The following is a 12,189-nucleotide window of genomic DNA, read 5'->3' as shown; positions in this document are numbered from 1 at the left end:
ACACACACACACACACACACACACACACACACACACACACACACACACACACACACCCTCACATGCACACACATAAGAGAGACGGGCAGAGGCAGAGAGGCACTAGCAGATCCTGTCATCAGGCTCTCCAAATATCTGTCAGCACAATGCTCACAGGAAGTGCCTGTGCTACTGCAGTGTAAAAAAGCCATTACTTAATGGATCAATCCATCACAGAGAGGCTGCATGCACTGAAGCAGCTGCAATGTGACTTTGCGATGGCTGTGGGATAATACGGTCGCGCATTTAGCTGTAGAGTTTTTTGAGAGAGGTCTTTGGGTTGGTAACAGCCTGTATGCTACGTATGCCTCAAAACAGATGAGGAGACGTGAAATGAATAAATAGGCCTAAATAGAAATAAACAGATAGCCAAATGACAAAGGATAAGGCTCAGTAGAGTGGAAAGCCTGTTTGACTTTAAGTCATTCACACAGTTTGTAGCCTGTCATCATTATAAAATGACTTGTTTGAAACAGAAAAAGATAAATATTGTTGTTTCACAACTCCATATGACGCTTTGAACTCAACTGAATTATACCCTTGGTTGTGCAGCGTTGTGTCATATCTTTGCCATTGCCAGTGATGCCACATGATTTACAGAAAGGCCTCGTCAGATATTTCTTCCTTCTTGTATTTGGTCAATAGAGGGGACGGAACTCTCTCTGCCTCCACTCATGATGCTGCATGGTTGGCTTCAGCCTGCAGAGGAGGAGACCAGTTTGACACATGTGCCACAAAATGACACCTTTAGAACACACTGCTACCCGCAGTCACATACACTTCAACATTCACTTGGACACACAGACATGCTCATTATGAAAGGACCGTTAAAAAGCATACTTCGGGAAATGTGCACTTACATACAGAAACACATTTGTGTGTGCACTGTGCACACATGCATGCGTGCATGCACACACACAGCGCACAGACCAAGCAGTCGCCAGGTAAACAGACATGTATGAATATAGTCAGTAGTCATGCTAGTCACCACACAGCATACACACACACACACCATCAAGTTGACAGGAAATGGTTGCTGTTGAGTAGGCTGTGTATGTGTATGTGTGTGTGTGTGTCTGTGTGTGTGTGTGTGTGTGTGTGTGTGTGTGTGTGTGTGTGTGTGTGTGTGTGTGTGTGTGTGTGTGTGTGTGTGTGTGTGTGTGTGTGTGTGTGTGTATTTCCAGGGGATCTGCTTCCCTTCCACACGCCTTGAGGAAATCCTCTCCCCTCATTAATCTCCTGGCGATTAAGCTTTATATCCCAGCAGATCCTCTGCTGCGAGAGAGCTGTGAAGAGTCGGACGAAATTACGGGAAAGTGTACAAATCCTTCACTAGCACGTTAAAGGTGCTGAACTTAGCACCAAACATGTCCTCTCTGCGCAAGGACTTTGGGGAGTGAATATGAGTTTGAGTTTTATTTACTCACCGCTGCTGTCCTCTTGAGTCTGTTCAGGGGAGGACAAGTCATTCACTGGATGTGGCCCTGTGGGTAATTGAAGGCTGTAATATAGAGCACTCTGCCCAGTGTCATATTTTGGGTTACTTTCTGGGTTTTTTTGCTTAGTGAATGAGTCATGTCATGTTTTGCCCCACATGTTTTAGCTGTGAGTGTATTCTCATATAAGCCACTCATCCCCTGGGCATCCAGGCATGAAGAGGTGACTGCCAGGACACTCTGTGTGGTTGCCCCTGCCAACCAGTCTGTTGACTCACCCACCTCAGCTGGAGGAGCCTGTGTTCCTCTGGCCCTGACATGGCTCTGATCTGGCCCTGATCTTGCTCCGATCTGGCCCTGATATGGCTCTGATATGGCCCTGATATGACTCTGATCTGGCCCTGATATGGCTCTGATCTGGCGCTGATCTGGCCCTGAACTGGCTCTGAAAGAACACATTAGATCTAGGCCAAGTCTGGGCCAGATCAGAGCCATTGCCTTGGCTGCCCTAGCTGCCCTGGCTCTTGTGACAGCTTGTGTCTGCAGCTTGTGTCTGCATGTCTGCTGGTCCCTGGTCCCTGGTGCCACTAATCAAACTTGACAACAGCTTGTTTGCTGTCTGCTGTAGAACAGGCGCACACCACAGCCAGTGCTTCTCCTCACTGTTTTACGTCAAAGCTCAAGCTGACGCCCAAACAGCAACCAAAGTCAAAGTCAAAGTACTTTATTGGCCATTTGTGCATAACACATTGGAATTCTTGTGCAGGCCCTACAAGTCAAGTATTTTAAAAAAAGAACAGACATGACAAGTATTTAAAACAGACATGAGAGTAACACATACAAGACATTCAACAAATAGCATTGAACCCGTGCAATAAGGAGATCAGGTTCAATGCTATTTGTTGAATGTCTTGTATGTGTTACTCTTTGTCCGAGGAGTGAGCTGAACTGTAGCAATATAATATTTTCACAACATTTCCACTGCTAATATGAACAGTATCCTAGCAGTGAGAGTAATGGGAATCATTCATTACTAAGCGTCTGAAGATGTACCCCATAGCAACAGGCAAAGATGACAAATAGAGAGGACTAATTGAGGAGCAAGAAGAGGAAGTTGAGAAGTTTTGTAATGATTCAGCATAAGCCAAGTCTGCTGTAGCTGTAGTGGAGTTTCTGCAGTGCATCCATCAAAGGAAGGAAGCTGTTCATCTCCATTTCTGATGTGTTCGGAGGAAGTAGCGCTGCTCCTGAAAGGGAACAAAACAGGCCCAGAAGGCCATAGTAACCACAGCAGTTATTTTTGGACTCTCCAACTCTCCAATCCACAGCCCCCCCCTCTCCCCAGTTGTGACTTGAGGTGTACTGTATGTGCGCACATACTTGAGTTGGTGTGCCAAACCTTGAGGAGACAGTCTTGACCTGGAACGTGTCCTGAACTCTACCCACACACTCATAAACCATCCTGTCTTTCCAAAAATCAGACAAGACAGGTGCCCTTGAGGGCAGCCGTTTACAGTTAAACTCTAATATTGTACTGAACAGCCTTATGTGTGCTGCACATTGACAGAGTTAACTACTAGTTCAGAGGTGCATTCAAATTTGGCGAATGGCGAACGTTCGTGGTGAACAGTTCAATTTGCATGATTTGGTGCTAACATTCCATTCTAACAGTAACTGCATTGCATTGTTGCGTTCGTCAAACTCACGTCCAGTTCCACTGTATGATCGCGGAAAACTACCCTCTCAGACTGTTTGCGATTGTTTGCAAACTTTCGCCAAAACTCAAGGCTTAAACTTACTGTTTGCAAATTTTGCGAATTTGAATGCAGTTTTAGCACTAGATACTTTTTAGTTGCCAGAACTGAATACATTTGGCTGGACGTTATGTAGAGATGTTGCCATGTCATCTTATCAGCCTCATCACACAGTATTTTGCTTAGAGCATTAACATGGCTTTTTCTTCAGTACCAAAGGCTCGCCAAGGACAAACATCCAGTATTGATTTATTGAAAGCATTCTGAAAGGCTACTTAGGTTAAATGCTTTGTTCTCAAAGGACAAAGGGCCTAAAGCAAGGTCTTGCGGATGGACTGGCGTCCTAGGGGTTTGGAAGGCTATCTTGATGTGGAGCTCTGATAACTTGGATTATTGCACACATGCAGATGCCCCTCATACCAGGGGGCTCTGGAACAGATATGTCCCTGATTGGAGTTGGACCTGGCCCCATTCACTTCAGCAGCAGCCAGTGTGTGTGTGTGTGTGTGTGTGTGTGTGTGTGTGTGTGTATGTGTGAGAGAGAGAGAGAGAGAATTATTGGTCTTGTCTGTCTGCTTGCTCCCTCTGGCAACATCTTTCTGTTGTTAGCCTTTAGCGTCCAGTCAATCCATGCTAACTTGCTGCAGCCGCAAGACAGCATAGGCTGCTTTCATTTCCTCAATAACGGATAGAGGACACATTTTCTCTTCCCCTCAAAATACTGGAGGAGCTTTCTGTCGTTCACAGTTAGCTGTAGCCGAACGGGCACGGTCGTTTCACTTCACCATGTACGGGATTACATAAAGCTTATATAAACTAAACTACTAGTTGTGTGTGTGTGTGTTTGAAGGGGGACAAAGTCCTCCCTGTCCTCAGAATAAGGGGTGACAGACAGACTAATGTGAATACTATGTTTGTAAGGCCTGGAGAATATTTGGGGTTTTGGGGGGGGTCTTTTCATCAGTCTCTCTCAATGTTGCATACACTTCTGAAATCCTGTGGGTCACTGACAAAGAGAAAGTTTAGTTCTTTGTATTTAATGAAAAGCCTAGAATGCCATGGAAGGTTTTTTTTTTTAATTTCAGTTCTTTTATCTTCAGAGGGATTTGTGACTGTTACCTCATGAGTGAGTACTGGGGTCCTATTCTCATAGCAATGATGTAATCGATTTGATGAATTGAACATTCCTCAGGACATTTCTGGCAGCACATCAATAATCCGACCCATACTGCAGAGATCCAGTGCCTTTTGTAATCATTTGGAGGATTCCTCCATAAACATGTAACTTACAGTACCACTAAGTTCAGACCTCAAATCTCACCAGATCTACCCTCTCCCCCCGGGCTTTTCTTAACACCGTCCCTCCCTCCCTCTAGTGTCCCTGCCCTATCTCCCTCTCTCTTTCTTGTGCAGTCTAACCCCTTCCCCTTTGATTCTCCACATTGATCTCTCTGTGTTTTGTGTGTGTGTGTGTGTGTGTGTGCTCCTCAGACTGAGCAAAGCTGACCATGGATCAACAGCAGGACGGCCACTCACTGCCCTACGGCTCCGGAGAGACGGCAGCCACCATCAAGCCGGAGCTGAAGAACGGGATTCCAGCCGGTCCAGGGGACGGGCCTGCCAAAGGTGAGAACAGAACTTAGCGGTTTATATGAGATCGGTACTGTGGACATATACATTGGCCATGTGTGTATGTAGTGTACACCAAGGGCTGAGCATAGGAACCGGGGAGGGGGCCTGGACTGTGTAGTGTACCTGTTAAAGATGAGATACAATTACTCCCGTTGGTGAATGAGAGTTCCACACATCTGTGCCTGGAGCTAGAAGGAAGGTTTATGATGTAATTTGGTGTATTTCTCAGAGATTTGGTCCCAGGTGTCTCCAGTGGTTCAGTGTTATCACAATGTGTCCTGCGGCCTTTGAGGTTAGGGATCAGCAGTGGCCCGTGTTTTTGTTTTGGATCCTAGAAATTCTGTAAGCTCCCTGGTAGGATGATTGTAGGTCTGCCGGACCATGAGTTGGGAAATAGCACAGAGCCGCAGCAAAACAGCAAGCCAGACACTTAATCCTGGGATGTGGGTCAAACTGCCCACATGCAGGACCCCTTAACGCCTTAGAGTTCTCCAAAAAGTAGTCACTAACTGGATAGAACTGAGTAGACAGTCTCTCAATTAAAAGAAAGACAAAACTTACGGGAGGATGAGACATAGTCTATATCATAGTCTATATAGTCTATAAAGTTGAATTTCAATCACCACTCAGTACATATGATGTCTGTATTTTCTGTATCCACTGTGTATTACACTTTTAGGAGAAAAACATTTACAAAATGATGGCAATGTATTGCATGGTCATGGTGGTCTAAATGTGTTAAGCATGGATTGCTACGAATCCTGGATTTGTTGGCCCAGCCAAGAAAATCTGATTATGACTCCTATTGGAATCCTATTGGATTTATGAAATCCAGAGGTAATTCTTCAAATTCTGACCATATTGCATGTGAAATGGATATTTGTTGGAATTCTATTGAGTTTATGTATTGGAAAATTAAAAATACATATACTGTAATCAATGGGGTGGGGTGGGAGTATGTAAATTACATTAACAAAGACTCAAGTCTAGGTCTATAATAATATTGGTTGCTCATTTTTGTATTAGACAAACACCGAGCATTACAAATCATTACAACACAAAATTACTAAACAATTACCTTTTATATTGATAATAATATTTTGCAAAAACCACCATCAGCTTAGATGACACTATTAAAAACTTAAGCACATGCTAACTAGTACAGTACATTTGATGAGATTGTTGATGATGTCATGCTGTGAAAGCTTTTGTATCATATTGGTGGTGTGTTCTGAACTGAACAACAAAGCTACATGGTGCCTAGCCTGGAAGGCTAATGGGAACACCATGGTGTGTACTCTCTATCTGTCCTTAAGTATGTGCTACTCATCATGATATGACTACATACTGTACATCAAAATTGATCTGAAGATAACACCAAAAGTAAATTTTCCTGAACGAATGGGAAAGTAGTCTGTACCTTGACATGATATGAAGTCTTCCAGCTGATTGATTCTTACTGAAAAACAGCACATTTCTGTCAACATGCCACCTCAAGTGCTTTCTTCTCATCATCTCTACTGAGGAGATCCCAAACCAATAGCTGACTCTGGTCCTGATTCTGCACTGATGCAGCCTGCTGTGTGTGTTTGCACCCTCTCTTGGTTTCAGAGCTTCCTCCTCCTCCTGCAGAGGAGACACAGGTAACAGCGCCAGAAGAGAAACCAAAGGAGCCTGTGAAGGAGCTCTTTGAATCTGAGAGCGCCCCCTCTGGTGATGAAGTGCCAAGCGGTATGCTCTGCCCAGTTAAAACCAACACCTTGGGGCTTCTGATTTCCCTTAACAGGCTTTGGGGAGAAATGGGCTTACTTTTTTTTTTACTAACAGCTCTGCTTACGTCGCTGGCTCCATTTTAGAGTCCTTGATTTACCAACCATCATCAGTGACCCTAAAATCTCTTTGTTGGAAATTCCCTGCATGGTATCAAAACAATCAAACCTCTTAGTTGCAAAGTGCCATTGCCATTTAACCTTTAAACACAGCAGCATTCAATGACTTGACATTCAGATACAGACACCAACTAAATCTCCACCTCAATCTCTGTGCTAACATTTGCCCTACCTCCACAAACTAATATTCGATATTTACCCTTCTTTACTCACCCCTCCCTGCTCTATTTACCCCTCTGCTACAGACACTAAAGTGGGCTGCATTCCTCTTGTTTGTTTTAGTGCAGTGCTTGAGTCTCCCTGTGTGCTTCTGTGTGAGACGTTTCTTTCTGTCGGTTTCTCTCTCCGAGTGTCTGTTTTTTTCTGGATTTGATTTTGACAGCAGATTTTCTTTGCTGTTTCACTCTAATGGAAGTATAATGACATTGCATATAGCCTAACACACACACACACACACACACACACACACACACACACACACACACACGCAGTTATGTTGTCTCTGCTGTTTCCTTTGGACTCTGGCTCTTTACGCATGACTTTAAATTGCACTGCTGCATTGATCTATTTGCTGTGCCTCTCCCATTATGCTGTGTGTCTGTCAGTACTGATGACCACTGCTTGACAAAGGCCTCAGTGTCCGCTGCTTGATATCTGTGTAGTAATAGTAGAAAGGCAAAATAATAATAAAAAATAGAGCTTTACAGTCAGTGGGTTTTAAAAAAAAAAAAAGATATTCATAAAGAAAGAAATATTATCCGTTTCTCTTTAAGTCTGCTTGTCCTCCATATACTGTACCACCTCCTTCTCCATAAGGAGTCAATCTATAAGCCACCTATTTTAGTTTTATTACTAGCTGTACCGTTATGCAATGCCATTAGAGGCAAACCGATAGTTAGTGATGCTACCCACGAGTATTGAGTCTTTATGGCATTGACCAGCTATATTGTCTTATACATCCCCTTGTCTCCCTGGCTGATTGCATTTTCTGTAACCTCTGGTTGTTTAATGGCTGCTGCTTTAAAGAGTAGTGGGTCCTGAAGATGCTCTTTACTGGTGTCTCGGCCTTGCCACTGGCGCCATAGTAACAGGACACACAGTAGATGTATGTTAGTGTGTTTGTTATGTATGTGTGCACACAGAAGTGGACAGGCCAAAGTGCTCAGAGCAAGTCACCCTGACCTTTCATGCGACATTTTATGGTGGTGACCAGATACAAAGACAGGCAAGTGGCTCGGTCAAATTGTGTGTTGGAGAGCGTTCAATCCCTGGCAATTTATAAGATGATCATTCAGAGGATATCAAGGAGCGCTAACTGCAGCTAGATCCCCTGGGAGTCATCACAGGTTGACTCTAACGCTGTTAATCGTTTCAGTCTGTTGTTAATGCTGCTCTGTAAGGCTGCCTGATCAGCAAGAGTTATACTCTTACGGAGTCAGTCAATTAAGAGGGTAATAGAGCAAGTGTTAGGTGAGGGTGAAGATGGACTCATGGACTATAGTCTAGTGATAAATCATCGTTGTTAGGGGGGGCGCTGTTGCGCATGAGTGATGTAGGTTGTCTTCTCGTAGGCTCTGAGAGGCAAGTTTCATAATTTCGATGTAAAACAGATAATTTCGATTTTAACCCTCAGACATCGACATAATTTTAGTTATAAAGTACTTGAGCTTGTAGTGGCCAATTTAGAGAGCGAAATATGAAGCCGCCGACTTCCAAATCATCGTCCAACAAAACGGTTCGGGGTGCTAGCGCTAGCTCACTGGAGGAAACTGACTGCACCGACGGTGGTCAGCTAACAGCTAGTATGCTAACTAAGGCGCTGAACTCTCTAAAAGTTGATATTTGCACCAAAATAGAACTGGCCGTTGGTGAGGTGCAGGCTGACATAGCTGCTGTCAGAGAGGAACTGACTTCCTCTGTTACCACCTTGCAAAAAACTGTTGAGGAGCAAGAGGGCCGTCTGAAAGATCTGGAGACGTCAGCAACCACTACCAGCGACTCTATGTCTGCCCTCGAGAACACGGTAACTATGCTCCAAAGCCAAGTTAAGGATCTACAATTTAAGTGTGAAGATCTGGAGAGTAGGTCCCGGAGGAATAATATTAGGCTGGTGGGCATTGCAGAGGACCAAGAAGGGGTTTCACCCACTGAATTTGTCTCTCGTGTGCTGCAGGATGTGCTTAAATTGAGCGAGAAACCCTTACTCGACAGGGCTCACAGAACTTTGCAAGCCAAACCAAAGCACGGCCAACCTCCGAGACCTTTTGTCATCAGAGTACACTACTTTCAGGCCCGCGAACTCATTCTGCGCCAGGCACGTCAACTGGAGTCTCTCTCCTTCAACGGCCGACCAATTTACATCTTCCCTGACCTGACCGCAGCTGAGGCCAAGAGGAGGGCTGCTTTCGGGGACGTGAGGAAACGGCTGCGTGATGTCAAGGGGGCTCGTTTTGGATTTCGTCTGCCAGCGAAGTTTCGTGTCACTCTACCTGGGGAAAAGGAGCAAGTATTCAGCGACCCTAAGCTGGCGATGAACTATGTGGTCTCAAAGCTTCCCGATGCTGACCTACGTGAAGAGCCGGAGGAGGCAGCTGCTGACGATTGAACTTGTATTTGGACGGTAACAAATTTATCTCTGAATTGATTGAGCGCTGGCGTTGGTTTTTGCTGTTAAGCTCAGTTGAATTTTCGGTCACTTTGTTGGCTATACTTGATAACATTTCTCAATTCCAAGTCTTACTTTAAGGAAAATGAGGGTTCTTATAGTTTTTAAAAAATATATATACAGTATATATATTATATATCTGTTTAATTTGCCAGATATTTGCCTCAGTTTGTTTGTTTTTTTTGCTGGTAGGCTATTCTAGGCTCCTGGTATAACTGATCAACCTAATGTTTATCTTTGTTATGGGGATGATTACACCGAGTTCGGGGAGGTGTACAAATGGGGTGGGGCTATGTGTTTTTTATGTTATGTCTGTCTGGGCTTATGTTACACTGCAATGCTGTTTCTCACCTAACTGTACCACTGTTACACTTTCTTTATGTTTAAAATATGGCTAATAGCTCAGTTAGAGTTGTAGCAAGTAGGCCTATTACTTTTGTTAGCTGGAATGTGAGAGGCTTGGGAAAGCCCACAAAACTCAATAAGGTTCTTTCTCATTTGGATAATTTAGGGGCTCAAATTGCATTTCTCCAAGAGACACATTTGAACACCTCTGACCATGCTAAAATACGTAGGAGATGGGTTTCTCAGTCATTTAATTCATTATTTAATAGTAGAGCCAGAGGTGTTGCTATCTTAATTCATCATTCAGTACCTTTTGTTTCATCCAATGTCGTAGCTGACCGAAATGGGCGCTATGTCATTGTTACAGGGGCATTTTATGAGACTCCACTGATACTGGCAAATGTTTACGCCCCCAACCATGATGATGAACAGTTTTTTATTAAGTTTTTCTCCTCCCTGCCGAATGTTGACTCTCATTTTGTAATTATAGCTGGAGATTTCAATTGTTGCCTTCAGTCTCTTGATACCTCTACCAGAAAGAAATATGCAATGTCAAAATCTGCAAAAGTTATAAATACACACCTTCATAATTACGGTCTGGCAGACATATGGAGACGCCTGAACCCCAATGTTCAGGGTTATTCATTTTTTTCCCCTGTCCATCACACATATACACGTATAGACTATTTTCTTGTTGACAATAAGTTACTTCCATTTGTTCAAGGTTGTAGCTATCATGCTAGACTTATCTCAGATCATTCTCCCCTCTTAATGGACGTTAAATTCACTCACAAATCAACATCTCGCCCACCTTGGAGATTTAATACATCTCTCCTTTCTGACTGTAATTTTGTTGAGTATATATCACAACAAATTGATTTTTTCATTGACACAAATGCAACTGGTGAGACAAACCATAGCATATTATGGGAAGCATTTAAAGCCTACATGAGAGGCCAACTAATATCCCGGGTAGCATACGATAAGCAGCTGCGATCTTTTACTGTCACCAGTCTCATGCATCGCATTCAGAATTTAGAGAACCAATACATTCAGTCTCCTTCTCCTGCTTTGTACAAGGAGAAACTCCTCCTCAAAACAGAATTTGAAAATCTCAGTACAACTCATGCAGAAGAAATGATCTTGAAATCCAGGCACAAATATTATGAATATGGCGATAAGCCTAGCCGTCTCTTAGCACACCAGCTTCGTCAGTCAGCTGCTTCTCGGGTTATTGCAGAAATTAACACAAGTAGTGGCCTTACTAGGGATCCCCAAGAAATTAATAATGCTTTCAGGAATTTCTATATATCACTCTACACTTCAGAACAGCAACCTACCACTGATGATCTGTCTAATTTTTTTTCTGGCCTTCCCATACCAGAACTTTCAGAGGATATAGCTGAAAATCTTGAAAGACCAATTACTGCAGCGGAAGTGGGGGAGGCCATTATGGCTATGCAGAGTGGTAAAAGTCCTGGGCCTGACGGATTCCCAATTGAGTTTTTTAAAAGATTTTCTGCAAAGATTATTCCTCTACTTATTAACATGTTCTCAGAGTCTTTTGCTTCAGGCATCCTACCCAAAACCTTACGATCTGCCCAAATTTCTCTAATCCTGAAGAAGAATAAGGACCCTCTCTGCTGTGGTTCCTATCGCCCAATCTCATTACTTAATGTTGACGAAAAGATCTTAGCTAAAGTACTTGCCCGTCGCCTTGAAAAAGTTCTACCCGACATCATATCAGCTGATCAAACAGGTTTCATCAGAAACAGATTTTCTTTTTTTAATGTGAGGCGTTTATTCAACATCATATACCACCCATCTGATTCCCCTATTCCAGAACTTCTAGTATCCTTAGATGCGGAAAAGGCTTTTGATAGGGTGGAATGGAGTTATCTTTTTTACACTCTTGAAAAATTTGGTTTTGGTCAGACATTTATTTCCTGGGTTAAATTACTATACACTTCTCCACTCTCTTCAGTTCGTACTAATAACACATTCTCCGAATATTTTCAGATAGGCCGTGGCACAAGACAGGGTTGTCCATTATCACCCTTGCTCTTTGCCTTAGCCATTGAGCCATTATCACTTGCTCTGAGACACACTCTACTTGTGAAAGGTATCATGAGAGAAGGTCAGGAGCAAAAAGTTTCATTATATGCAGATGATTTACTTTTATACATCTCAGACCCGGCCCAATCTCTCCCACATGTGCTTTGCATTTTAGATACATTTCATAATCTCTCAGGGTATAAACTCAATTTACAGAAGAGTGAACTGTTTCCAATCAATGAGGCAGCCCGTCGATACTCATCTAGCTCTCTGCCTTTCAAGGTTTCAAATTCATTTACATATCTAGGTGTCAGTGTTGTGGATAAATTTTCCAATCTTTTTTCTGCTAATTTCTCACCTCTTTTCAAACAGAC

The 12,189-nt window shown here is 43.3% G+C and overlaps 1 protein-coding gene across 1 annotated transcript in view; it reads left to right on the top strand.

The window, feature by feature from the left end:
* Nucleotides 1-12,189, top strand: part of maptb (microtubule-associated protein tau b) — a 56,992-nt gene that overhangs the window by 17,314 nt on the left and 27,489 nt on the right. Inside the window, exons 2-3 of the mRNA XM_062531602.1 lie at nt 4,721-4,855; nt 6,473-6,592. Of these exons, the coding sequence (XP_062387586.1) occupies nt 4,738-4,855; nt 6,473-6,592 (238 nt within the window). The 5' untranslated portion in view covers nt 4,721-4,737. The remainder of the gene's footprint in view (nt 1-4,720; nt 4,856-6,472; nt 6,593-12,189) is intronic.

The sequence above is a fragment of the Sardina pilchardus genome, chromosome 3, assembly GCF_963854185.1.
Source record: "Sardina pilchardus chromosome 3, fSarPil1.1, whole genome shotgun sequence".
In the NCBI taxonomy this organism is placed as follows: domain Eukaryota; kingdom Metazoa; phylum Chordata; class Actinopteri; order Clupeiformes; family Clupeidae; genus Sardina; species Sardina pilchardus.
The sequence above is the reverse complement of the archived record's forward strand: the minus strand, read 5'-3'. Positions and strand labels throughout refer to the sequence as shown.